Source organism: Acomys minous (assembly GCF_964271855.1).
Source record: "Acomys minous genome assembly, chromosome: 20".
NCBI classification, from domain to species: Eukaryota; Metazoa; Chordata; class Mammalia; order Rodentia; family Muridae; genus Acomys; species Acomys minous.
In genome coordinates this window covers 5,207,659-5,235,572 of record NC_140502.1, presented here as the reverse complement: position 1 = coordinate 5,235,572, position 27,914 = coordinate 5,207,659, and the positions used below count along the sequence as shown (strand labels likewise).

Genomic DNA, 27,914 nt, shown 5'->3' with positions numbered 1-27,914 from the left:
AATTGTACAACAGCATCTTTACAATATTAAAGGACTCATGTACAAGTCTACAGGCGTTTTATACACGAGGGGTGTGTGTGTGTGTAGGGGGTGCCGGCCAGGGCGCCCCGTCCATCAGTTCTCTGTCATTCCTCCACTTGGGAGGAGCTACGGGAGACGTGACAAGGCCAGGGTTGTCTGTCTTTGGGCCTGCCGTCTGGGAGAGCGCAGGTCTATGAGGACTTCTCGGGACCAGTCTTTGTTGGAAACCTGGGGTTAAGAGCACTAGGTAAGCTTGGGTCTGGGCCTTACTGACAGGCTAGTGTAGTTAAAAACTTGATGTGCATATGCGTGTGGGGGAAATTGGAGCTGGGGTGGAGGGTTGGCTCCCTGAATGGGACCCAGAGATTGGTGCTGACGGGGATTAGTCCCTCGGTACAAGGGCCCATTCCTGAGATAAACTATGGTCCCGTGCTGACTGGACGGGTGGAGACTTCTCCAAGAACCCGGATGTGAGCGCAGTCAGTTGGGATTGGAAGTCCGTGGGCATTGGCAGGTCAGGTGTGCACCAAAGGGCAGTCTGGGACACAGGTGGCGGCAGCACAGTGCCTCAGATACAAGTCATGGAGTCACACAGCACCCCCCCTACCCCCAATGGCCCTCTTCCTGGCTGCCCTGCTCCTAAGGGACCCTGTTTCATCTCCTACAGCAGCACCACCCCACCTCTGTTTGACACCCCACCATCACCACCACCACCACCACAGCCCCAACTCAGCAGGAACGTGGGCCGGGATGTCGGCAGAAGCCATCCTTCTGCAAGGCTTGCTGAACTTAACATTGGACTGAGAACTGAGCACCAGGTAGGAGCAACGATGGTCCTCGTCGGCCTTGCTGACCTGTGCAGCGACAGTTAGTTCTGTTTTAAATACTGTAGAAAAATAAGCCACCTCCAACGCGAGGAGACCTGCCGATGACGTCTGCCAAGCGCAGAGGAGGATGAACAGCGGCTCTGGAGTGACTGGCCCAGCGGAGGAACGCTGTACCAGGCTGAGGAGCAGAAGGGCTCGGAAGCCTGCCGCATAGTTGCACCCGCAGCATCTCCGGGCTACACCAACAGTCCTTCTGCGGGCACCCCGCCTCCGGCAACCCCGCCATTCGGTTGCCATGCGACACCTGGCATACCCAGGGATGAGCTCAGACCCTCCGTTCCCACCCTCAGTCACAAACAGGCAGGGGCTCCTCAGCACTATGGGGGGTGGGGGCGGGTCTCAGGCGGCCACCGAAGCAGGGCCTTAGTCCAGGGGTTCTTGCTTTATCCGGACGGCGGTTGGGGTGGGCTGCGGTCGCCTCTCCTCCCGGCAGAGCACGTACTCGCTGAACTGAGAGGAGTCCACACCGCCCCCGCAGGACGCAGCCACGCTGAAACCCCTCTGAAACAGCCTTTCCAGGACCTGCAGGGTTAGAACGGGAGGGAGGTCAGCAGTGCCCAGCTGCCAGAGTCGGCCTGGCCAGGTCAAGCTACCTTCGCATGAGTCCCAGTGTCTCTCATTGACAAAGGTCCCAGCCGCACGCACCACCAGCTGGATCCCTACCTTAGGAGGGATGGATGCAGTCAGGCCCAGGGGCCCCTCAATTTACTCACTCCTGCTATTCCACCCAGGCTAACACCCCCCCCTCCAACCTCCCCCTCCCCCCCTCCCCCCCCCCCCCCGCCTCAGGTGTGTACATCGGAGAACTAGGGGAGCAAAAGGGGCTTTTGGGTACCTTTCCCTGTTTTCTAGGGTGTGCCCTACCCCAATTTCACACACAACATGGCCCCAGGCACCCCCCCCCTCCCTCAATCTCCTGTTCCAACAATGGAAAGCCCCAGCCCCTTAGCTTCCGGGCAGCCACCTGCTTCCCGGAGCCGAGTCCCAGATGGTTTGAAGCCCCAGGGCTCATCAGCTCAAATGAGTTCTTGGTAGAGAGGGAAAGAGGGCGTCCTCTCAGGGTAGGAGTCCCTGTAGAACTACAAGGCCGCCTGGGTTTACGTATGTCTCTGGGAAGGTGTGTGTGTGTGGGGGCTGATCTTATATCCCACTTTTGCCACTAGTAAACTGCAGGATGTGTGTGTGTGTGTGGGGGGGCTTTCCCCAAAGGGCCCTTCTGTCCTAACCCCAAAATATAAGGGCCTCTGAGTCAGGAAGAAAAAGCTTTCAGAAAAACAGTTATCCCATCATTTTCGGTATGCCGGTTCTGGCACACTCATCCTGCCCGGTAAAGGCGGTTCAGAGACACTGCGGGCAGGGGGCTGCGGTGGCACACACCTGTGACGCCAGCCCTTGGGAGGCCGAGGCTGGAGTTACGCATAAGACCCTGTCTGGGGAAGAAGCTTTCGCTCTAGGCAGCCGTTGCCTGCCAGCGGCCCCAGGGCCAGCCTCAGAGGAAGGCTCCCTGCCTTTCCTCGTGCCTGGGTTTGATTTGAATCCAAAGTCAGCCTCTGCATGTTAAATGAAGCATGTTCCCTTGAAAATACTCTGGGCCATTTTTTTTTTTTAAATAGAACATCTTTTTAGGGGGGGGAAAAAAAGAAAAGTACAGATCAATTTTTTTTTTTAAAGTCCCTCCCCCAGGCAACCACCATCATTTAATTATGAGCAAGGCATAAATTATGCATCGACACATTGTTGCCTTTTCTGTATTATGGGGGTTTCCGTCCATTCCGTTTGGGGACTGGGTCTCCCTCCATCTCTCTCTCTCTCTGCATCCCAGAGGGTAGGGTGGGGGAGGGGAGCGTCTGGGGAAGGCCGCCCACTGCCCTCACCTGCACGGAGTTGAGCCGACAGTAGCCATTGAGGGGGAAGCGGATGACGTGCGTGGGGTCCTGGTTCCAGCCAGCGTTGACGGAGTTGCACATGACGTCTCCCGTCTCTGGGAAGACTTCGTCAATGACAGCCTTCTCCCCGCTGAGTGCGATGCGCTCACCCAGGTCAGGGGTGACCCGGACCACCAAGCAGTCACAGGCCCGGCTGCGACGTCGCTGCTCCTCTTCTTGCTGCCAGCGCTCTAGCTCCCGCACCATGGGCTGTAACTGGTAGTACCTCGCCTCCTCATACAGCAGGTTGAAGTCCTGTCGACAAACACGTAGCTTCGTTGGGGAAGCCGGAAGAAGTCCTGCCTGGGTATGGCTCACCCCATTCCCCAGCGGGAGTGGGGGGTGGGGGTGGGGCGCCCCTTCTCCCTCTTCACAGACGCGGTACACAGTGTGGACCAGGATGGCCGGCTCTACTGTAGAGTGAATGTGCCTTCCGCGCCCCCCCCCCCCCCCCCCCCCCGTCTCCTCTCCAACAAAAAGCATCCAGAGCAAGCAGGGCCGAGTCTGCTAAGACTCTCTTCCTGGACCCTCAACTGACTGGATGGCAAACAAGAAATGTTATGGAAAGAGTGGGAAGCCGCTGGGGCGGCGGCGGCGGCGGCGGCGGCGGCTGGTGGTGGCGGTGGTGGCGAGGGCGCTCCCTCCCTCATTCTCAGCACTCGGGAGGCAGAGGCAGGTGGATCTGTGAGTTCGAGGCCAGCCTGGTCTACAGAGCAAGTTCCGGGACAGCCAGGGCTACACAGAGAGATCTTGCCTCGGATAAAATGAAGGTTTGGGGGGGGGGCAGGTAGGAGAGAGAGAGAGAGAGAGAGAGAGAGAGAGAGAGAGAGAGAGAGAGAGAGAGAGAGAGAGAGAGAGGAGAGGAGCTGGAAGAGGGGTGTGTTGCCCTTCCTGGAAACCCTCTCGGGCATTGTGTGCGTCCTTACCCAGCTTCCAGGCAGACCTACTTGGGGTGCATTACAGCCACAAGGCCCACGACCCTCACAGTAGCCTTCCCTGAGCCAGCTTCCACTCTTTACAACAAATATAAACGCTCTGAGAAGCAGAGACATGACAGGGTCCCCGGGAATTGAAAGGGGAGCTTACTTCCTCACCAGTTAGCACGCTCATGTGAACTGTTGTTACACAGACCCTGGCACTAGCCCCGTGTCCATCAGTACCAGCCCCCCGAGTCTTGAGTGGCCTGTGACCGTGAGCTCTGTGCCTCAGCGGTGACTCTGGGAGGCAAGGAAGAACCAAGTCTCAAGGCACAGCCCACCCACCCAGAATCCTAACCCATCATCCGGGGTCCCCCCCGCCATGAGCTGTGACCCTGCCCGCTTTCCGTAAAGACTGCTTGGGTGCTCCCAGGTCTCCGCTCTCCCAGCTCTAGTGACATCTTTAGCAAATGTTTCCTCACAGCTTGGAACATCCCATGCCTAGGCTTTCACTGACTTATTTAGGGCTCAAGCTGCAAGCTGGGGACACCGTCTGGTACCTCCTGGCCCAATAATCCCCACCTCTAGCCTTTCCACCCTCTCCCTAGCAAACCCAGAAACATGGTGCCCTATGTAAGTAGCTTGTCCCCACCCTTGATGCCTGCATCTCTCTCTCTCTCTCTCTCTCTCTCTCCCACAAGAGCCAGCACCATCTTTCCAGTTTGCAAACCTGGATTTATTTATTTATTATTATGTATACAGTGGTCTGCTTGCATGTACTCCTGCAAGCCAGAAGAGGGCGCCATATCACATTACAGATGGTTATGAGCCACCATGTGGGTGCTGGGAATTGAACTCAGGACCTTGGGAAGAGCAGGTGGCGCTCTTAACCACTGAGCCATCTCTCCAGCCCCAAACCTGATCACTCTTACCCTACTCTCAGCTGCATCCAAATGCTGAGCCACCTACCAAGACCCAGGAAATCACCAGGGGCCTCCCCTGCTTCCTGCTTCTCAGAGCCCAGCCTCCAGACCCTCTCTCCAGTGCCTCCCGAGCTCCTCGCACTTGTCTGCCCATTCATCCTTTACCACCCAGCCCAACACTGTTTCTTTCAAACCCATCCAGGCCAGGTTTCCTAATGGGTTTGATCAGTACTGTGTTTTGTTTACTTATTATTATTATTATTTTTTTTAAAAAAAACACAGGATTCTTTTTTAGATTTATTTATTTATTATGTATATACTATTCTGCCCACATGTGTGCCTGCAGGCCAGATGAGGGCACCAGATCTCATTATAGATGGTTGTGAGCTACCATGCGGTTGCTGGGAATTGAACTCAGGACCCTTGGAAGATCAGACAGTGCTCTTAAACCTCGGAGCCACCTCTCCAGCCCCCTATTTTTCTCTGTTTTGAGACAGGGTCTCACTATGTAGCCCTGGCTGGCCTGGAACTCCCTTAAGTAGACCAGGCTGGCCTCGAACTCACAAAGATCAGCCACCCTTCATTCCACCCCCTCCCCCCCATCCCCTCCCCCCACCCCTGGGATAGAAGGCCTGTGCCATCATGCTTGATGACCCCTCCTCTCCCCTATTTTGAGAAAGTGCCTTACCCTGTAGGCCAGGCTAGCCTAGAACTTTCAGCAATGCCCCTGCCCCAGTCTTGGGATGAAGATATGATCCACCGCACCAGGCACACACTGGTTCTGTAGCGCTGGCCCCATGTAATCTAGATTCAACCTCTATTTTCTTTCTTTCTTTCTTTCTTTCTTTCTTTCTTTCTTTCTTTCTTTCTTTCTTTCTTTCTTTCTGTTTTTCCAGACAGGGTTTCTCTGTGTAGCCTTGGCTGTCCTAGACTCATTTTGTAGACCAGGCTGGCCTCGAACTCACAGAGATCCACCTGCCTCTGCCTCCCCAGTGCTGAGACTAAAGGCGTGCGCCACCGCGCCCGGCTTCAACCTCTATTTTCTTGACTGGAAGGAAGGAGCAAAGCTTATGGCTTCCTCCTGTGCAGTGTTTTTATTTTCAGACCAAATTCATTTGCTGCCATTTAGTAACTAGGATGAATGAAAAAGGGCCCCCGGTGGAGGGGGGGGGAGGGGTTGCCACTGCAGCGGTGGCTGCAGGAAGAGCAAAGTCAGGCAGGCATTTGCCAGCAAGAGCCAGGCCTCAGTTTCCCTCCTCCCATGATTCCCAGGAATTCAGAAGGGCTCAGCACCGAGGCAGGACCATGGGGAACCATCACCAGTCACCTGGGGACAAGCTCATCCCGAGTCCTGGGAGTACTGTTTAAAGGAGTGACCACCACCTTACTCCTAGGGGTTTTCCCCACTGCAAACTGCCAACAAGGACACACACACACACACACACACACACACACACACACACACACACGGACCCCTAACTCCTCTATTCCAGCGCACAGCAGTCCTTAAGCACAGCTAACATCAACCTGGGGTAAGTGCCAAAGCTTAATTGTCTTTACACCCTGATAAATACGCTGAAGATGTGAGGAAGCAAAATGAGTTTAGAAAAACTGATTTAGCCCTCGGCTCCATCGGCTAACTTTTTTTTTGCGGTTGCCATGACAACCGTGGGTCCATTTATTAAGTCACAGCGTCCCCCTGTGCAATGCCACGACACAGGCAGCGCAGGGGGTGCCGCCGGCTGCGGGACTTACCTTGAAGTCATCCGGAAGCAGCAGTTTCGACGTCCGCAGGAAACTCAGGATGTAGCGGAAAATCTCCCCATCCCGGTCGATGAAATAATGTTGCTTGAGACTGTCTAGGACAATGGGCTCCGTGCCGTTGAAGAGGCGGCTTATCCTGGGAGAGACAAGGCGAGGAGGGTGATATGGGCAGGGTAGGGTTAAGTTCACCTGCCCCGCCCCAACTCCTTAGGGCTCACTCGGCTGGAGGGGCAAGAGGTCACTGGTGGCTAACTTAGAGACCTTGCCAAGCCTGACAGCTCACTCTGCCCCCCCCCCCACACACGGCAGATAGGTCACCTCAGCACACACAGAACAACACCAGGGCAGTCACGTCACACAGTCCAACCACACTCACAAGCCATAGCCAGCAAAGGGACAATACATATCCAGCTAAATCCGATGGCACGCTGACACATATTACAGGCCTGGAAACCCACGACAAAAATGCAGACGGCCACATAAACCAGTTGGTCTGAGCCGAACACACACCCATGCCCCAAAAGACATACCCGTGTCGACCACAACCAAACGCTCCAGCCCCCCAGCCACACACCTGCTTAAATGTATGTCAACCAGCCGTTCTCTGGGGACACACACGGTCTCACCCAAGCCACATCAGCCAACGTCAGATACACAGCACATTCGGCCAACAGGCATGGGGTGGCAGGGTCTTGGGCCGACCCCAGGCAGCGACACTCGCCAGCGAACAAAAGCGACTCCGGAGACACGAAGTTACAAGAACTCCCTTAGCTGTTCATTTAAGGAATCCGCGGGACGGGGGGGGGGGGGGGGGGAGGGGGACGGACGGATGGACGGACGGGACGGGACGGGGGGACGGGACGGGGGGGGGGACGGGGACGGGGGGGGGGGACGGGACGGGGGGGGGGGACGGGACGGGACGACACAGGAAGAGAGAGTACATGTGGGCTACAACAGGCGCACAACCCCCAAACCCCCGTGATTGCGTGGTCCGAGCCTCGGACAGGCATCCATACACGTCACAGATTATGTACAACCGGTGAGAGACGGAGATTGGGCAGAAACACAAGTGCCTAGAAAGGCAGCGCTCCCGACACAGACTGTGAGAAGGCCTTGGGCGAGTCCCTGATACCTCTCTCTCCCTGTCCATTCCACGGAGGAGGGACCCGGCCTTAGAGCCTGGGCTAGTGTCTCCTTAACGCACGCAAGTGGCAGCGGCTGGTTTGGCTAACCACTCTGCAGGCTAAGCTATCTCGGCCTAAACTAAACAATCAGGCGCCCCGAACTTCGCTTGGAGCAGAAGGGAGGTGGGCAGTGTCCTTCGGTAGCCAGTGGACACCAAACCCAGGGAACTGTTTTCTAACAAAGCCTTGGAGAGGAGGCCGGGCACAGTGGCGCACACGCCGGTAATCCAAGCGCTTGGGGGGAAGAAGAGGCAGAGGCAGGAGGATCGCTGTGAGTTCAAGGCCAGGCTGGTTTACAAAGCCAGCCCAGGACAGTCAAGGCTACACAGAACAACTCTGTCTCAAAAAACAAACAAACAAACAAACAAACAAAAAAAAAGAAAGCTTTAAGAACCAAGGGATTTTGGGAGAAAGGGATGTATTGGCCTAGCCTGCACAAGCTAGGCTCAAGCCCTTTTTATTCCGCCTGCACCAACTACCCTGCCCCCTTCCTACAGGCACCGACTCCCTCCTTAGTCCACGGCGGCTACTCCCAGAGCATATGTACCCAGAGGATAGCAGTTGCCATAAAGTGAGAGGTTCAGGGCTCCCCAAAGCCCCTTCCTAGGTACCTTCCCCTCACCCTGATCTACACCGTTCTACGTTCTGGTGGCACTGCAACCACTCGATCTCATTCTGGGGACACAGTTCAGCCTGTCCCAGGGGAGACAGTATAAAAAGGGCAAGGCTGCCTGGCGGGATGGGAGTGAGCAGGTCAGAGCCTGTGGTTAGGGGCCTGGAGGGCCAGAGCCTGATGAACCAGAGGTACAACTGACAAACAGAACTCCTCGGGGCTCCGAGGCTTGCTGGTGACAACGTCTTCCCCAGGATATAAGGGAAGAGCAGATCTAAAAGTCCATCCACACCCCGGGCCACCGTGCCCGGCTCTCTCCCTCTGGGTTGGGTATGTGAGACTCCTCCTCCTCCTCCTGACACGGGCCCCACTCCACGCGGGCCACCGTGACCGATCGATGAGAGCGCAGGATCCCCACTGCCCGGTGACGACGTACGTCCCTGCTGGAAGCCCTTGTGTTCCATAGCTCACTTGAGACCTGGCCTGGCAGAACTTGAACATTTAGTTTGTGTGTGGGTGTGTGTGGGTGTGCGTGTGTGGGGCGTGGGGGGGTGGAAGGGCACACCCAGAATCCTTAGACACAGGTGTGTGACTCAGCCAGGCTATCAAGTGCCAGGGCGCATAGCTGAGGGGTCCGCACCAGGCTCTGGCCAAGAAAGAGGTCAGACACGCGTGCACAGGTGAGTCAGCAAATCAACATCTCAGCCTTCCTTCCTTCCTTCCTCGGCTGAGCTCGAGCGGTCTGTTCGGCGTAGGAAGCAAAACGCTGGGTCTGGCTGGGTTTCCAAACGGCTCTGACGTCAGAGTTGGCTGAGGCTCCAGAGCGTCCAGCCAGTCTACAGGGCTCCCAGTCCACCCACGGTCCAGGGCGGGCTGGGTTCTAGGCTGCGTGCTGGAACCAAGACAAGCAGGTTCTAGATCTTTCCGTGGTTTGGCCTTGTGAGCAAGCGCCCACGTGACCTCCGGAGTCCTGGTGGTGGCTTCCTAAGTCTCGGTGGGAACCATCTTGGAGGGTCCTCTGCGGGATAAGCTGGTGAATTCACTCGGGCGGCTGGGACCTGCATAAGGGACCGTGCAGCCACTTGCCCTGGCATGTAAGGGGCGCCATCATGTTGCCTCCATCTTGCCTTCAGTTGTCCTCCTTTTAATGCGTTCCGGAGCACCTGGCCATCTTCATGAGCTGCTCCTGTGCCAGCAGCAGCTAAGTGACACCCAGTGGGTAGGACACAGGGAGACCAACCTCAGGCCAGTCGCTCAGGTTGAGCCACAGGGGTGACCCAGCACCAGGCCCCCAAGGTCTAGGCCACTTTGATCAGCCGAGAACCAGATATTGGGATAAAATGATATGAGCTCAGAGGCGAGAGGCACAGTTTTCCCTGACTCTTGCAGTGCTCCCTGGGGTGTGTGTGTGTGTGTGTGTGTGTGTGTGTGTGTGTGTGTGTGTGTGAGAGAGAGAGAGAGAGAGAGAGAGAGAGAGAGAGAGAGAGAGAGGGGTGGGGTTGGGCACCACACTGTTGGCATCTGGAGCTGTCTCCATGGGTGGCTAACTTTAGCATTCTCCACCTCCACCTGCCCAGTCAGAGAGATACAGCTTTTCCTGAACTGCAATAATCCACTAAAAAAAAAAAAAAGGAGGGGACCTTAAGGGGCCTGTTCCACAACAGCTCTGTAGCTCCCTACGAACCCCTGTCTCTGCTCTCATAAGCCTCACTTGTCTTTCGTTCTAGACCTCGGCTTCAGGCCTAGCGAACAGGCTCTGCTTAGCCAGAAGCATCTAGGCAGAACAGCAGAGTCGCCCTGAACCCAGTGCTGGTAAAAGTCCGCAGATCGCGCCACCCTCCAGGCATACCCGGCCCGTCAAGGGCCCTCACATACCCCATCACAGGGCCAAGCCGTCAGCTCCCCAGAGGAAGCCTATGCCCCCACTGCACAGCAACTTGATAAGCACGGGCAAGCTACAGGGTGGAACAGGGAGAGGAAATGCTCCTCAGTCCCCCAAAGCCACTGGAGACGAACCTGAAGGGAGGCCCCTCCTTGCCCACCAGGCCTGGGTGGCGATGGCAGCAGTAAGGGCAAATCCTGGGTTTCAGAAAACACCCCTCCAAGAAGGCTGAGGGCAAAGATTTATTTTTTATTTATTATATTATTATTATTATTATTTTTTTTTTTTTTTTATGAATTTCACTCACAAACATTGTCAGCCGATTAAGGGGATGATCTATGTCACACAACTCAGGAACACCGCAGAAGGCAAAAACTGAAATTAAGTGAACAGAATCCATCTCCTAGCGTAGACAGAGCTCGGCAAGCTAGCAAGTATTGCGGCCAGTGCAGTGGATGGCCCCCTGGCTCCTGCCCTGCCAACGCTCCCAAGTTCATAAGGACACTTGTGCCTAGTCCCTGGGCTGCCACCATCTAGACCAGACACAAAATCCACATCCCCTAGCCCAGTCTCCAGGGGCGCTCCCGTACGGATGAGGGAGAGGCCTCTACCCAAGACGCCCCTGCACCGTGGTCCTCTGCCTCTGAATCCACCCTGGTTGAGCCTCTATCCTAGTGATGAGGCCTCGGTGTCTGGGGGATTAATTAATTCCTCTTCTTATTTTAAATGTATAAAAGAGAGGTGATGCCTGACAGGCCTGCCCTCCCGCTGGCTGGGGGTGCTTGTTGCTGCACCGTGCCAGGAGCAAGCAGCAGGGGCCCAGGGAGGTGCGTGCGTGCGTGTGGTGTCACCTATAGGAGACATTCAAGGAGACACAGCCTGCCCCCCCCCCCTTTGACTTGCTGCCGGCTGCTGTGACAAGGCGCGTGTCCTTGGAAAGTAAATCCACAAGAAGTAAGAGCAAGCGAGCTGGTGGCACCCCAGCACCATTCTGCTAAGGGTCCCTCCTAGAAAAAGTCTCTAAGTCCCTAAGGGTCTAGGTCACAGATAGTTTCATAGGTCACAGATGATAAGTTTCATACGTCACAAGGTGAAGAAATTTATGCTCGGCCACTGCCAAAGATACCCCTGAGTGTCTTGTAGCCTCTAACTCATCGCTCTGACATCCACTTCCAGAAAGAAAGCCTGCTCTTAGCACTTAGGCTCATACGGGGACCCCCCCAAACAAAGAAGGGTACACCTGAAGCTGGCACTCCGTGCCTTCCCCCAAGGATACAGGAAATAGGACCGACTGTGTCCACTGACACCTGATTCACCAGTGTCACTCTGTGAGACTGACTCCCCAGCCAGTGGTTGGCCAGGCTCCTGTGGGACTGCGTCTGCCACGAAGGTCAGAAACGGCCATGTTATGTCACAAAGGCTATCCGTGCAGGGTTAAAAGTCACTGTCAGATGTTGCCTTCAAACAAGCAAGCAGTCTCTCAGACCATCAGGGGGTACTGGGCGACGACAAGGCCTCGACAAGGCCTCAGCATGGTACCCCGAGAATGCCCGGGCATTATAATACACGCCTGACACCAGGAGCCGGCGCTCTTACCTGGAGTCAGGGTACTTGGTGAGTGTGGCCAGGCTGCTCGTATACATGTGACCTCCCACGTCGATGTGCACAGGTGCGTTGGCTTTGGTGAGCTGAGCTGGCAATGGGATTCCCTGGGCAGCCAGGGGAGACACAGGCGACCGAGTAAGTGACAGCCGGGACATAGTTCCTCCCTCCTAGAGATAAAAATAAATAGAGAAAAAAACAAGGGTTCCTAAACCTCCTTTATTTCTGAATGTGATCACAGATTTAATCAGATCACTTCTTCTCATGCCTGATCACATATTCGGCTGACAAATTATGGCTACTACCATAATTAAGTGTATTTGCATCATTTTCTTCAAAGTACTGGGGTTTTGGGGGGAGGGGGTTGGAGCAGGATGCTTATTAGCAATAAGAAACCAAGAAAAAAAAATTTTTTTTCCAAGGTGTCAGCCTCCAGGGGCATAAAACAAACTGCAAAATTCTAATTAAAGGTCGCGGGCTTATGTGTTAGATGTGAAATATCCCCTGACAAACGAATCACCAATTTGTGAATTGGGATTCAGGGGTTTTTTGCAAGTTTGTCTCAGTAACGAGACACCTCTAAATTAGTGACTTCCACAGCACCTAAGGCGTTGAGCTTTTTATACATGTAGTAAATTTCACATCAAATTAAGAGCATTTTCGTTTAAAAAAAATAAAATAAAATAACCATCGTTGTACAACCAGTCAATACTCATCGGTCTCAGAAGACCTGCAGCTAGTGAGCAGGTACCCTACAAAAGAGCAAAGTGGGGCCCAGGGGCTGACCCAGCCCACCCTGCGAGCTCACCGCGGTGCCGCTGCTGCCGTGTGTGTTAAGCGAGGACCCGCTCGGCCGCTCCTTGCGGTGAGGCATCTAGGCTTCCATCCCTGCCCAGAGTATCTGTGGGAAGCAGTGACAGGGGGCTTATTGCTCAGTAGCCACCAATGATATAGATGTATGTATATATATGTATGTGTGTGTGTGTGTGTGTGTGTATATATATATATATATATATATATTTTTTTTTTTTTTTTTTTTTTTAACAAAGATGTTGTCTGGGATCCCATGTATACCAGACAGCTCTTCCTGAATTCTATCCAACCCTCTACACCCCAAAGCAGACCTCCAGGCCATAGCATCTCTCTCTCTCTCTCTCTCTCTCTCTCTCTCTCTTTCTCTCTCACACTCACACACACACACACACACACACACACACCGTGTTTTCTAGGCAGCTCCATGTCTGCTAATTTGGCTAATGACGGCTTAAAACATATGCGCGCCATTATTGGCCTGCAGTGTTTCAGAACAAATCTGATTTCTTTGGTATTTTGAGTTAGAGCCATGTTACTAAGCGTGTCTCCTCTTGCATCAGTGGAGAGAAGCTTGCGTGTGTGGGGGGGGGGGGCGAGTGCAGCTCCCCTCGGCTGGTTGGGAAGCCTAGGACCTCTCACCACCCGGGTGAAGACCGCAGCGTGCATAGGACACCTCTTCCCCACAGAAGCCAGGGCAGAGGGATGCACAAGAGTCCCTGGGAAGGCAACAGTCACCTAGAGCTCCCATAGCACACAGAACCTGCCTTTGTTTGCCTACTCTGCACCCCCCCCCCCCCCCCCCGCCTCTCCATAGACCCCCAGAATGCTGCTGCCTGAGCCTAATGTATTCCAGACCCCCTCAGGATCACAGGCCCTTGAGGCATTGAGAGCTGGCCAGGCAGCAATCAGCAAATGGGCTTTCTTCCCCTCCTCCCCAGAGCCACTCAGGGACTTTCCTATGTGCCACAGACACCTGAAATAAAATTGTGCCTCAGTCCCCAGAAGCTACCCTGGGGGTTTTTCAGGGGCTCCCATGAAGAAGGACGGGTGGAGAAGGGCAGGTTTCTTGCTACCCCCTTCCACTGGCTTGGGGCTGGCTGTCTCAAAGGGAGATGGAGGGACCGAAAACACACACACACACACACACACACACACACACACACACACACACACACACACACGGCAGCGGGTTGTGGTGTGGGGGTTGGGGGTGTTCCAGAAACATAACTTGGCCTGACACAGATTTAACCCTTCTGGGTCAACTAACTACACAAGGTAATGCTGGGTACCACACGATGCCTCACTTCTAAGTCTTTACCTTACAATTCAGCATCCAGCTATAAAACATGGTCCTCTGTACATAGACTCAGAGCATTAGATATGAGAAAGGCTCCCCCCCCCCATGCTCTGTCCTGCATCCCCAGTGCCCCCCCCCCCCCGGGGAAGTTCTCAGACCTGAAACTGTTGGGGTGAGGTGAGGGGAGTGGGGGGGAAATGGATATTTGTTGTGCTGTATCCCTCATGGGAGGAGTGGGGTGGCTGTCCAGTCTCTCTGTTTTGAACATCCCAGGTCACTCAGCTCAGGAAGTTTTTTAAGAAACCAAAACAGACCCCAGGGATGGCTTATCCAGGCCCAGGGAGGGGATGGGGTGGGGTGGGTGAGGGAGTCAGAAAGGAAGGCCCACTGAAGGTCAACAGAGCTAGAAGTAATTCCCACCCAAATCCCCAAAGCACTACCAGGGCCCAACTCAGAAGTGACAAGTAGCATCAAGCACCCATCTCACAAGGCGCCCCCCCCCCCAAAGGCCCGTTTCCCACAGCACACACCAGAAACTCACCATTGGAAGCCCCAGGCCTTACGCCTTGACCCGAATCTCCACTGACCCTCCGACAAACGCATCTGGGGTGGACCACGGCCACTGGCTCTGAGATCACAGGCAGAAGAAGTGCATTTGATTTAAGAGACACAAGTTCAACTGCACCAAACACCGCGACCAGACGCGGCTGAGGCTTGCCCGGCCAAGTCGCCTGTTGCAGGGACCTCAGCAAACTGGCCCAGCATTGACCCGCTTCTCCAAGCTGTGGTGGGAGACCCTGGTCCCGCGCCCACCCGCAGCCGAGCCCCGCCCGCCTGAGCAGAGGGAAGTGAGCAGAATGTTACGCTCATTTACACACAAAATGATTTTGTGTCCCATTGTGCACGCAGTTGTTCAGCTCTCTGGGGGTGATTAAACTGGCTGAGCTGCGGCAGCTTGAGACGATTTTACTAAATCGCTTCTTCGTGAAGTCGCTTCTTTGCTAAGCTGTTATTTTAACCATAAAAGGTAAACAGAAGGCGCTTCTCGAGTTCCCTCTAGCTCTACGCCCTGGGCGCCTGCCCGAGGCGACAAGTGCCAGGGGGGCCGGCAGGACTGTCCAGGGGTGGACTAGGAGAGACGCGGCGGGGCCACCTGGTGCGCGCCAGCCCGGGCCGCAGAGCCCCGCTGGCGGGTGTGAACTTCGGGGCTACAGGAATCGGCAGAGCCGAACCTCGGACCCCGAGGGGCGGGGTGGCCAAGGTACCCGAAGGGCCCAGAGAGGAAGGGGTGGGAGGGAGTGCGGTGGGGGCGGAGACAAAGTTAAATCAAGAGGCAGACACTTCAAGACCACAGATGGGAAGCTCGCCTAATTAAGGACGTAAAAGCGCTTTTGTTCTCAAAGTTTATTGTTGCCGGGATTTAAAAAAAAATTAATTGAAACTAATGCTGTTATTCACTCGTGCAGTTAAATTCCTTCATGCACATTTGAGACGCGGAGTGAAAACTTGAAGGTTTATCTTTCTGCAGTCGGGGGCTTCTCAAGGGAGGGTAGAGAGGCGCTACAGTGGCGCGGCAGTGAAAGAATGAGGGTGTTCGCATCCAGGTCAGGGGTGCGTGTGGCCATTGGAGATCTAGACCCTGAGGTCCCGTCTTAGGGCGGCACGTTACCCGCCCCACATCTTGAGCTTGGAACCACCACCAGCGCGTCTGGCATGGGACTCAATAGGGTGGGCGTCAGACGACGCATATCTGTCCCGTTAGAGACTTTTTCCCAACCCTTTTTCTATGATTTGGGCGCCAGCCCGGTCCTGTGAACCCCAAAGCACCGGCTGCATGGAGCCGGTTTCAGACTCAGGAAAGTCAGCAGCTCTCCAGGGCACTCGAGCCAGTACTGGAATCAGAGTGCGGAGGACCTACCTGGGCGCACACACCACGCCGCAGGAAGATCCGAGCGGAGCCGAGTGGGGAGGGTCCACCCGGGGCCAGGACCAGCCCACGTGGGCACCCCCCGCCCCGTGCGCGCCAGGCCTTTGTGCTGGGCGCCCCCACGCCGCCAGCCCCAGCGCTCGGCAGAGGGACAAAGCAGCCCGCTCCCCCCCCCCCGCCGCCCCAACCCCCAGCCTAGGTCCCGGCCCGGGGCCGAGTGACTTTCTCGGCATTGCAGCCACTTTGGGAACCAGGGGTGTGCGGCACTGAGTGGTGGCCGCCCGCGCCGGGCTTACCTCGGAGCCGGAGCAGCGGATCGGGCTTCGGCGCAGCCCCCGCCCCCTGCAGCCGCCGGTGTCGGGTGCCCGGCGCAGCCCGGTCGCCTAGTGCTCGATGCGCGCGGGTCGCTCCGGTCTCGTCCTGGAGTTACTTTCTCTCTCGCCCCCAACCCTCCCCCCACCCACCCCTCCCGCCCCGGCCCCCGCTCCGCGCGGCCCCTCGCGGCGCGCCGCGCCGGGGCCTCCCCTCCCCGCCCTCCCCTCGCCTCCTCCCTCTTCGCCGCTGCCGCCGCCGCCTCCTCTTCGCGCCGCTCTCCGGCTGCCCTCCCGCCGTTCCCACCTCCTCTCCTCCCTCTCTCCAGCGGCCTCCCCCGGTAGCTTTGGGGGGAAAAACAGCCCCCCAAAACCAGCCAGTAGCCTGCGCGCCTCGCCGCGGCCCAGCCCGGATTGCAAAGGGCAGCGATCCGGTTCCAAATTACCCCGGCGCGGCGAGCGCGAGCGGGCGCGCGCAGGCGACTCCTGGCTCCGGGCTTGGCTGCGCCTCGGGGCAGAGGATTAGAGTCGCAATTAGCTCCGCGCGCCCGCGCCTGCCGCGCTCGGCGACAAAAATGCACCGTTCCCCACCACCACCACTTCCTTTCCACCTCGCGATCCCCACCCGTGGGTCCCAGAGCCCGATGCCTGGGTGCCGCGGGGCTCGACCAGGACCCTTCCGGGAGCTCTGCGCCGTGGCCCCGCGCCCTCCGCGCCCCAGCCCCCCGCCGTCCGGCCACGCGGCGCCCGGGCCTCCTCCGGGCTCGGGGAGGGGGCGGGGGAGAGGCTGATTTTAATCATTGTCATTTCATCTGATGTAATATTTCCCCGGGCGCTTTCAGCTGGGCATAAATTTTCGACTCCCAAATAAGTAACACAGGGCACGTTTCTCACATTTCTCGACTCCTCGGTTACAAAGAGGAGAGAAGCAGCCGCCGCCGCGGCGCCCCGGGGCTGAGGGCGGGACTTGGTGTGGGGAAGGGAGAGAAACTGGGCTGCCAAGGCGGCTTACCTCCCTCTCTTCCCTCCCTCTCTCCCCGGGTCTCGGCCAGGGCTGCCCCTCTCCCGGGGAACAGCGCCGCCCGTGACGTCTGCGGGCACGCGGTGGCCACCGCGGGGGAGGGGAGCGGGGCACCCGGCCCGTCGCCCGCGGGCAAGCGCGCCATTTCCTGGACGAGCGCGGCGCGATGGAGACGGTTGGCGGCCAAAGGTCCCTGCGGCGCGGAGGCCTGCGCCCAGAACGCCCCTAGCTGCTCTCGGTTGCCCCTTCCTCCTCCTTCCCTTGCGCCCCGCCCGTCCCTCCTCCTCGACCATTTCCCGGCTCCTAGGAAACGGAGCACGGCTGGTGCGCTTGGCCCACACTGCTGCGCCCCCGCCTGGTTCCCGGGGCGCCCCGGCCAAAGCCAGGCTTTCGGCTGGGAAGGAGCACCCGGACGGGAGCGGCGCCCCGGCCCCCTTCTCTGGTTCCGGCCGGGCCTGGGCGCCCTCTACTGGCCAGACTCCTGGGGGTGCTCTCGAGGCCAGACCGGAGCACCGCAGAAAGATGGTGGTTTTGGGGGGGCGGGGGGGGAGGGTGTAGGTGGTGGTGGTGAGGACCCAGTCTCCCCCGAACCCGGAGAGAGCATCCTGACCGCGCGTCTGTAACTTCATGCGGGAATAAAAAACTTTCCTCCTGAGGGATTTATTTATTTTATTTATTTATTTATTATCTCAAACTACTGGAGAAGGGGGAAATTTTCTCATTAAAGTTACATCCCCGCAGTTAGCTCAATTACTTGATATATGCAGAATATGTTGTAAATTTATAGATTTAAATAGCTTACAAAGATGCCGCAGGCCCCATCAGTTAATTTCCTTAATTTATGGATTTTTAAGCTGCTCCTAGAAAAGAAAGGGGCCCAAAGAAGTAGGTCAGGGATCCGTGTTGTGGCCCCCCCCCCCCGCCCCCGTGGCTGCCCACGTTTGCTTCTCACGCTCCTGAACCCCCAGGATTTCTAGCTCCCAGCTTTGCTTAACCAGTGCTGCTCTACCGGCCAGCGTGCAGGCCGGGTCCGGTTCCCCAGCTGGCTTGTGTGCTCAGTTCCTTTGCTGGCTTCCCCCCCCCAAGTCTTTGACAGTCCACGGGTAGTTGGAACTTAGAACCGGCCAAATTTCCCAGTGGTCGGAGAAGCTGACCCTTGGAATAAAGTGAAAGCAACTTTGCCAAGGACTTTGACCTTCCTGTCTGGAATCCCATCCCGCAGGGGAGCTGGCTGGGGTGCGAGTGCCCTCAGCTTCAGGGATAGCCGGAAGAGGTGATGAGTGAGGAAAGCATGCTAGGCTCCCTTGAGGACCAAGGACCCTCTGAAAAGTACTTGCCACGGCCCTGGTGGGGCTCAGCATCCCTCACTTGTCTTCACCTTGGTGGCTGTTGGTGAGTCTTTTGTTTTGTGTTCAATACGGGTGAATACATACATATAAATTCATACTTAAAAGATTGGTATAAGCGCCACTGTTTTAGGAAGCCACAGAGCGATGTGATTAGGACCGGGTGTTGACGATTGAACGTTTCTTTTTTTCCCCCTAGATGAAGTTTCTAAGATTCAGAAGGCACATGTCAAGGACGGGTGTATAAATGGATTTTTATTTATTCACAACTGCAAGACTAATTGCTTTCCCTTTGCCTCAAGGCCACGGGATTGGTTTTAATACGACACTTCAAAAGTATTCATAGAACTCCAGAGATAGCAAGTGTCATTGTTTAAGAGACAAATCTCGCCGTGATACCGCTGACCCTGAAAATAGCAGATTCCACTTTATTTTAAATTCCGGAATGTCTTTTTTTTTTTCTTTTTTTTCTTTTTTTTTTTTTTTAAAGTTTCACTTGTTACCAACTATATTAAAAATGCACAATTTAATCAGAACAAGGCTGGCCATCCTTAAGGACCTTGATTTCCTTGATGCTACCAGTCTTTGTTTCTTTTCATGGAAATGCTGAACTGTGGTGGGTCTAAGCTTAGTTTCCTAAAAGTTCCTGGCTAAGGGGGGGGGGGGCGGGGACGGGGGGGGGGGGCATGGCTCAGCAGTTAAGTCTAAGTGCTGCTTGTGCAGAGGGCATGGGTTCAGCTCTCAGCATGCACAGGGCAGCTTACGACTGCCTGTTACTCCAGCTCCGGGGTTCCAACACCCTCTTCTGGCCTCTGAGGGCCTGCGCGAGCTTTTACACACACACACACACACACACACACACACACACACACACACCATACACAGTCTAAAATATTTTTTTTTCAGTTTCTAGCTAAATATCAACCACCTCTTAACACCAAAATAAGTCAACGGAGCCCCGTGACAGGTGCTCAGTGATCTGCGCTATTTATTGCAGTAGGGGTACCTCTTAAAACTGAGGGGGTATAATTAAGACCGGAAACACAGTGGAAACAAGTTGCATGCTATTTCATTACTGCAGGTGATTCTGCAAGAGGTGAAACTGGAAGAATCTAGGCGGAGCTTGGGTCGTTGGGATCTGACAAGCGCTGAAGCCCTGTGTCCACCCCACCCCACCCACCCCCCACCCCCGCAGTCTAGGGAGCGCTCTAGACCTGCCCTCCATTTTAATCGCCCCCTTTAAGGTGTGTGCACGAAGCACAAACAAGGACAGTCCTATTAGCTGCGGGATGCAGGTCCATGTGCTAGTGAGGCATGGGTGGTCCAAGCCTGTGATCCTAGCACCCAGGAGGCGGGAGGTGGGGGGGGGGGGTGTGGCGGGGGTGGGGGGGTGGGTCTTGAGTTCTAGGCCAGACTGAGGTTCGAGACCTTGACTCAAACATCACCACCACCACCACCAACAACAACCCCCTCAAAACACCCTTAGGACCTTAAATAAGATGATTTAGCCAGCTGGGCGTGGTGGGGCACACCTTTAATCTCAGCACTCGGCAGGCAGAGGGAGGTGGATCTCGGGGAGTTCGAGGCTAGCCTGGTCCACAAAGCGAGTCTAGGACAGCCAAGGCTACCCAGAGAAACCCTGTCTGGAAAAAGAAAAAGAAAAAAAAAAAAGATGAGTTAGCCTACTTTAACATTCTTAGGAATGCTAGGACTGGGCTAACAGGTGAGTAGACCGAGGGATCCTACATCCTTGGTAGAAGGAGGTATAGGAGTGTGCAGGTAATTGGGTAGAGGTGGCTCTTCTCCAATCTGAGTCTTCTTGGGGCTGGAGGGGGTAGGGTGTGTGTGTGTGTGTGTGTGTGTATGTGTGTGTATCAAAGCCAGACCTGCCTGAGTCTGTAAGCACCCCAAGACTGAGAGAGCGTACCTCTTCAAACTAGAATGGAGCCAGGTTCGCCCAGAGCTCACGGACTTGACATTCACTTGGCTCCACCTCCACCTTGTGGGACCCCCCCCACTACCCTCTTGATTTTCTCTAGAAGATTCTAGAGAATACAGAGACCAAAGCGAGCAATGAAAACTGGAGACTGACACAGCGAGCTGGTGGCCCAAGTCTGTAATCCCAGCACTAGGGAGGCAGAGGCGGGCTGATCTCTGGGAGTTCAAAGCCAGCCTGGTCTACAAAGCAAGTCCAGGACAGCCAAGGCTACACAGAGAAACCCTGTCTTGAGACAGACAAACAAACAAAACAAACAACCTTCCAGGCTAGCCTGGGCTACAGAGTGCCACCCTGTCTCCATTATGCCTGGTGTGGTAAAGCCATCTTTGTAATCTCAGTACGTCAGAGGCAGGAGGTGGGATATATTGAGTTCAAGGCCAGGCATAGTAGATTTAAGAGCTTGTCTCAAACCCAAACAAACGAGGCTGGGCGTGGTGGCGCACGCCTCTAATCCCAGCGCTCGGGAGGCAGAGGCAGGCGGATCGCTGTGAGTTCAAGGCCAGCCTGGTCTACAAAGTGAGTCCAGGACAGCCAAGGCTACACAGAGAAACCCTGTCTCGAAAAACTAAACCAAACCAAACCAAAACCCCAAACAAACAAAATACCAAAAATTTTAAAAAGTTTCATACCCACTTGGACACCCTTAGACAAAGGGACATTGTATCACTGACCCCCCCACACACACAACCCTCCCTGTCACACCTTACTGCCCCCCAAATGAGTTTCAAGCCAAGCAGCTTTGAAAAGTCAGACTTAACTCCTAGGTTGGGGTCCCTTCCTTGGAAGTGAACACTGCGCAAAGTTGGGAAAACACAATGATTTTGGGTGCAGGTTTGGAGCCCCGTAAGAGTTTGTGAGGTGCTGCCTGGAACCCTGGGCAGATGGCAAAGTAGAAGCTGACCTGTGGAGAAACCTTACCAAAGCCTGCCTGGCACGGTGGCACACATGCCGGACTCAAGGGGTTGAAGCCAGCCCGCACTGGGTAATGAGGCCCTGTCTTAAGAAATATTTTAAACTTTAGGGCTAGAGAGATGGCTCAGCCATTAAGAGCACTGGCTGCTCCTGCCGAGGACCCTAGTTTGAGTCGTAGCACCTAAGGGTACCTAAGCCAGTACCTTCTAGGGGACTCTGATCCACTAGCACTCAAATGTATATGCCATCCCACATACACAGTCACATAATTTAAAAATAATAAAAATAAGTCAGGTGATTTGGGGGGAAAAACAGGAAGGGAGGGGGACAGGGTCTCATACGTAGCCTGGAATCCCCATGCAGACCACGTTCAAGCCACAGGGATCAACCTGCCTCTGCCTCCAAACTGCTGAGGTTAAAGGCGTGCAGCCACCATGCCCAGCATGATATGTGATTTTTAAAGAAGTTCCTCGAGCCCCAGACAGAGATGGCTTAACCTGCCTTTCACCCACACCCTCAGGAGACAAGGCTCAGAGGTGGGGGGTGGTCAGGGAGAATGTGGCTTACTTCCGGGCAACCAAACCAGGCCCCAGGCCCCGGGGGCGATCCACCTGGGTTCCTTTCAGGCTTTATTCCTCTCCAGTGAGCTGCGGCGGCCCAGCCTGCAGTGCCTCCCGGCAACCCCTCCGGGGTGAGGGGTGGGGTGGGGTGGGGTGGGGGGTGGTGATGCTCCTTAACTAGGGAAAAACAGGCTAATGGATTTCCACATAGACTCCGGGCCTGGCAGTGGTAGGAAACTCAAAGGCCACCTCCGACCTCCGGAGTCAAGCATGTTCCGCTAGCTGGGGGGTGGGAAGTGGGGGCCGTTTGTGTGTGTGTGTGTGTGTGTGTGTGTGTGTGTGTACAGTGAGGCTCTCCCTCTGGGGTCTTTCTGTCAGGCTCAACATTTGGGTCCTTGTACTAAGTGGCTTTGTGTAGCTACAGGTGACCCATCTGGTCTCATAGGATGGAGGGCTCTGTAGAAGGTTTTTCAAGAATCCCAAGGATTTTTTTTTTTTTTTTTTTTTGCCAGGAAGAGTTACAGGGCATGAGGAAAGTGACCTTTGGCCTCCCAGCCCTGTCCCCGGGGCTCTTTTCCAGGACAAAAGCCTCGCAGGATAGCCCTCTTTCTGTTCCAAGGCAATTCCTTCTTGGTTTTTTTTTTTTTTTTCTGAGCCTGCGTGGGGACAGCGGCGTGTTCTACCTGAGTAGCCTTGGGCGTGTCATCTCCTGTCTTCACATGTGATGTGTGGAAGGGTGAAAGGCCTTTAGCTGACGGGGGAATGCTGGGAAAATTCAGTGTGAGGACAGACAGCAAAGAACTTGGCTCGGCCTAGGCTAAATGCTTAGGACGTGATCAGTTCTTAAAGCGATGATAGGCTGAGCGCTGGGTTGTGGCTCAGCGGCGGCTGTGGCAGCGGTGGTGCTTTCCTGGCATGCGCAAAGCCGTGGCTTTCACTCCCCAGCATCAGACGTGGTGAGGATGATGATGGTGATGATGGTGGTGGTGGTCACAGTAGCGGCGGTGGCCTCAGCCCTTTCCAAATGACCCTTGGACCAGCTCTGGACCAGCCCACCTGCGGGAGCCACAGGGTATTATGGGAAGGTTGGGTGGCCGATTTCTAGGGCAGCCTCCGGATCCTGGGATTGGGGCTTACCGCCTTGTGACTGAATAATTAGGATAAACTTGTATACCTTAAGGGGGAGACTGTAAAAATTTGCCTAAGGTTTAAAGATAAAATACAGGACTTCGGAAAAATGTCCCAATTTGCTCTGAGGCAAGATTAAGAAGTGTCCTGGGGTTCTCTGTCCTCAGGGCCCAGGAGACAAAGGGCAGCACAGCTCAGGGAGGAGCCCCCAAGAGATCCTGGGACGAACTTTTTTTTTCTCCTCCTTCTTTTAAGACTCTTTTTCCTTTTTCCAAACCTGCCTTCTTAACTGTCTTCAAAAACATCCGAGAGGAGTGAGGGCAGCAGGCGCATTCACTGCTTGATTTAACAAAACCACTTTGTTGTTGTTTTTCAAGACAGGGGTCTCTCTGTATAGTTTGGGCTGCCCTGGAACTTACTCTGTAGGACCAAAGTGGCCTTGAGATTACAGAATCTGCCTGCCTCTGCCTCCTGAGCACGGGAGGTTAAAGGTGTGTGCCAGCACTGCCCAGCTTAGCCTTTTCTTATATATTACTATTGTAAGCAAGTACAATAAACCCCAATAAAATGGGCACACAAAAAAGAAACACACTGGTTTCTCTTCCCAAAGAGATAATGCCAACACTTTACTTTGTCCACCCAGCCTTTTCCTATTCAGGTAACACCCAGTGTGCTCCTGGACCCTCCATCCCCCAGGCTCACACAGATGCACGTGCATGAACACACACACACACACACACACATATACACACACTCACTCATTCTCTCTCTCAAAGACATAGAGAATTAAAACTCTAGTACAGTGACATGGACAGACCCAACTATACACAGTAGTGAACACAGAACGGTGGCACATGGGACTCCAGTTGTACACACACACACACACACACACACACGTGCTCACACATCGGATGAACACATTTGGGAGTGTGTAACACACACACACACACAGACACGCACTTGTGATTTTCAGACATGACACTCACGGCTGTTGGCATGACTCAGTGGCAGAGCCGGCTAGCGCATGTGATGCTCTTGAGTTCAGGATGAGCCCTCAGACTATTTTCCTCCCCAGTGTGTACTGTTTTCCTGTAGTTCCTCGCACTGCTGACCCTAGACCTCAGGCCCCTCTGCCTTCTGAAGGTGCTCTGATGCTGAGCATGCCCCCCAGCGGCCCCTGCCCGCCTCCCCCCCAAACTCCCGTGTTTCAGATCATTAGAAAGCAGGATCACAGACAGGCAGACAGCCACCACCAAAGCCGATAGTATATAAAACAAAGGAAATAACACACATCGGAAAAAACCGGCTTCGGTTGCGTTCCTCCCTGGATAGCAACGTAAGAGTGGATTCCACGAACAAGGGGCAGGACGCTGTTTTAGGCTTTATCTAAACCGTGTGGGTATGTGTCTGCCGCCTGCTTGGCTCACATCAGTGGGCATGGCAGGCCCCTCTCCCCTGTCCCTGCCTTGACCCACAGGGACGCCATGGCTCCCGCCTTAAGCCCCCTCCCTCCGCCGGCACCCCTCCCCCCTCCCTCCCTCCCTGCCGGTCCTCCCCCCTCCCCCACCTCCGGTCCGCGCTCTTTCTCTCCCTCCCTTCCTCCTTCCACATCTCTTTCCCTCCTCCTCCTTCACCTGTAGGGCATGCAAGCCTCCGGCAAAAAAACCTGAAAGGTCACCCAAGGAAGCGGAAAAACAAAAGGCATCTAGATACACTTCAAAAACTCTACCTCTCTGTACATTTTTTTAAAACATTGGTTTTTTTTTTTTTTTAAGGCTCTCATCCTTTTAGAATTAACTTTTGCTTATGGTTAAGGCGTTGAGCTAAAAAAAAGAAAAAAAATGTAATTTTAAAAACAGCTAGCCAGTCTTTTAGACGAGCTAAGTGGTAAAAGATCTCTCTCTCTCTCTCTCTCTCTCTCTCTCTCTCTCTCTCTCTCTCTCTCTCTCTCACACACACACACACACACACACAACACACACGTGAGCGGACACACACAGACACACAAGAGGTGTTTGGCTAGAACTGGGACAATGGGAGCTTCTTATTTTTTTTATTCTTTATCACGGAAGGAGCTGGAGAGTTCAAATACGTTGTAAAAAATTAAAACATCGATTCTTTTAGTAATTAGAACTAATTACAAATGAATCCCCCACACCCTGGCAATCTCATTTTCTTCTTCGTAGGGAAGCTGGGTTCATATGTGTGAGAGGTTAAATTATTGATTTCAATTTCCCCTTCCTTGTAGGTACCTAGCACTGTCTGTGCCCGCCACGCCACTGGCCACGCTTTGTGGCGGGCAGAAAGACCTTCAGACCTGATAACCAGTGTCGTCACCGAAGGGACGCTTTCAAGGAATGGCGCCAACAGGGCCTGGAAATGGGGACGTGTCCTCCAGCTGCAGGGCTCGTTCCTGGCTCTTGCAGGCGGCAGATGAGAGTGCTGCGGGCGACAGCTGCAGGCCGAGCCCAGGAATGAGATGGATTGGGTGGGGCTGGGCATGTCACCGTCACCGGGCGGGCGCACAAAGGAGGAAGTGAAGGCCTCTGGGAGCCTCCGAAATGGTGTGTTGTCTTGTGGCAATAGTGGAGGGGTCTAAGATGTGTCACATGTGTGTGTGTGTGTGTGTGTGTGTGTGTGTGTGTTTCTGAGTATGCATGCACACATATAGGCAAATTTCTTTTTTTTTTTTTTTTTGTCTTTTTTTTTTTTCCAGAGCTGAGGACCGAACCCAGGGCCTTGCGCTTGCTAGGCAAGCGCTCTACCACTGAGCTAAATCCCCAACCCCATATAGGCAAATTTCATGAGGATAGTATCCATTACTGGCCTATGATTGATGATTATATAATGTATATACTATAAATATTATATAAAACTACGAGTGTTCATATCTTGGTCCTACCCTTTGTTTGTTTGTTTGTTTGTTTATTTTTGAGACAGGGTCTGACTGTCCTGTAACTCACTATGTAGATCATTCTGGCCTGGAATTCACAGAGATCCTCCTGCCTCTGCCATTAAAGGCATGTGCCATTATGCCTGGCTCTGTGTGTGTGTGTGTGTGTGTGTGCGTGTGCGTGTGCGTGTGCGTGTGCGCGTGCGCGTGCACCTGGGTGTGCATGTGCGACCCCACCACCAGGTATGAAGCATTTTGCAATTGTTTAGTTCTGTTGTTGAGACAGGGTCTCTCTCTCTCTGGGCAGCCTAGGTTGGCCTTGAACCTGTGACCCTCCTATTTCAGCCTCCCCAGTATTAGGTTACTGGAGCCCAGCACCAAATTTACCTCCTGGCTCGGACTGGCTTGTAAAACAGCAAGCTGGCCCACTAACTGAAAGTCAAAAACAAGCAAGCCACCAGCGCGTGCGTGCGTGCGTGCGTGCGTGCGTGCGTGCGTGCGTGCGTGCGTGCGTGCGTTTTCTTGGGTCTTAAAGGCGAGCACCAACGTTTGCCAGCTCCTGCTGTTTCTGATCTCTTGAGAGAGCACCTCACACAAAGCTCCAGGAAGCACGTCCTTCCTTAGCTTGGTCCCCTGCTGGCAGCTTCCGTAGGACAGGTTTCCAGATCCAGAACATCTCTGCTCAGGAGGCTCTCTGAGGCTGGGACAAAAATGAAGATAAGACCGCCCCTCCCCCTCCCCCCCCCCGCGCCCTCCCCCTTTGAGCAGCAGGCTCGGAGCCCAGTCTAGGCTGCTCCCCTGGGACAGAGAGGTGCAAACCAGCCCTCAGAAGGGACAGAGGGGACTCCTGCAGGCCCTGGGGTCCAGCCGTCCTCTGAGCTCTTGGCCAGGTGCTTCCTATGCCAAGTTGGTGGCCGTAGGCGTCCATTTTGGTGGCGGAAGGGGGCCATGGGCGTGATGTCTACACTTCACTTCTACAAACCGCGTCTGATTCTCAGCATTGTTACCTAGAGATGAAATAGTAAGTCCTCTTTCCAGCTCCCGTGGGAATTTACAGAGCCGTGTACGCGTGCGTGCTCTGTGTCCGTGGTCTGTGACAAAGTGGCATATGCTCCTGAGGAGTCTGCCACAAGGCCACACCTCCTCCCACAAGGCCACACCTCCCAATCTTTCCCAAACAGTTCCACAAACAGGGGACCAAGCATTCAAACATATGAGCCTATAGAGGCTGTTTAATTAATTAATTAATTAATTTAGTATATAGTGCTCTGCCTGCATGTACACCTGCAGGACAGAAGAGGGCATCAGATCTCACTATAGATGGTTGTGAGCCACCAGGTGGTTGCTGGGAATTGAACTCAGGACCTCTGGAAGAGCAGCCAGTGCTCTTAACCTCTGAGCCATCTCTCCAGCCCTGAGGCTATTTTATTTGAAACTGCCACAGGCAGGGAGCAGACCCATGTTTCTGAGGGGACAGTGGAGTGTCTGGTGGCCATTTGAATGGTAGAGGGCCATGGAAGTGACCTCTGTGCTTCCGATCTGGGTTCTGGATGCTGGGCCTGGGTCCCAATCTGGATGCTGTCACCACACAAAGGCAATGCTTAGCATAGCATCTGACCCAGGCAGCTGTGGGGTACATGGATATTCTGTGCTTGATTCTTTATCCCCCTTCTGGGAGGACACTATGTTACAAACCTCACTCCCAGGGTGGACGGGCTTAGACTGTGCGGCCTTTGAGAGGGCTGAGGCCATGAGGGTGGATTCCGATGAACAGGATTGGATATGCTTATCAAAAATCTCCCAAGGACGTACTCCTACTGCAAGCGTTCTGTGAGAATACAGCAGGGAGATGGCTCTGTGTAACCCAGGAAAGTGTGCTCTTGGCAGCCTTTGGGGCTACCGGGTCTATCTTGATCCTGGATTCTAGAACCTTGAGTTTCTTCAGATGGAATCTAGGACCTTAACACACTCCAGGCAAGTACACACTAC

At 54.6% G+C, this 27,914-nt stretch overlaps 1 protein-coding gene and 1 long non-coding RNA gene across 4 annotated transcripts; one reads left to right on the top strand and one right to left on the bottom strand.

Annotated features, from left to right (window-relative positions):
• Window positions 1–16,225, bottom strand: LOC311591383 (BTB/POZ domain-containing protein KCTD15). 2 transcript variants are annotated; one of them, XM_084770919.1, is made up of 7 exons: window positions 16,052–16,225; window positions 14,370–14,456; window positions 12,527–12,619; window positions 11,713–11,825; window positions 6,429–6,573; window positions 2,783–3,088; window positions 1–1,430 (listed from the first exon to the last, which is right to left on the bottom strand). In XM_084770919.1, the coding sequence occupies exons 3-7, from the start codon at window positions 12,590–12,592 to the stop codon at window positions 1,272–1,274; spliced, it is 789 nt and encodes a 262-aa protein (XP_084627045.1). In that variant the 5' UTR covers window positions 12,593–12,619; window positions 14,370–14,456; window positions 16,052–16,225; the 3' UTR covers window positions 1–1,271. The 2 variants fall into 2 exon arrangements, with proteins under 2 accessions (XP_084627045.1, XP_084627044.1); XM_084770918.1 differs by having other exon boundaries at window positions 11,713–11,888; window positions 16,052–16,224.
• Window positions 14,463–26,065, top strand: LOC311591384. 2 transcript variants are annotated; one of them, XR_014777097.1, is made up of 3 exons: window positions 14,463–15,089; window positions 22,850–22,976; window positions 25,281–26,065. It is a non-coding gene; the product is annotated as an uncharacterized lncRNA (long non-coding RNA). The 2 variants fall into 2 exon arrangements; XR_014777098.1 differs by lacking the exon at window positions 14,463–15,089 and having other exon boundaries at window positions 22,688–22,976.
• Window positions 26,066–27,914: the final 1,849 nt, after the last annotated feature.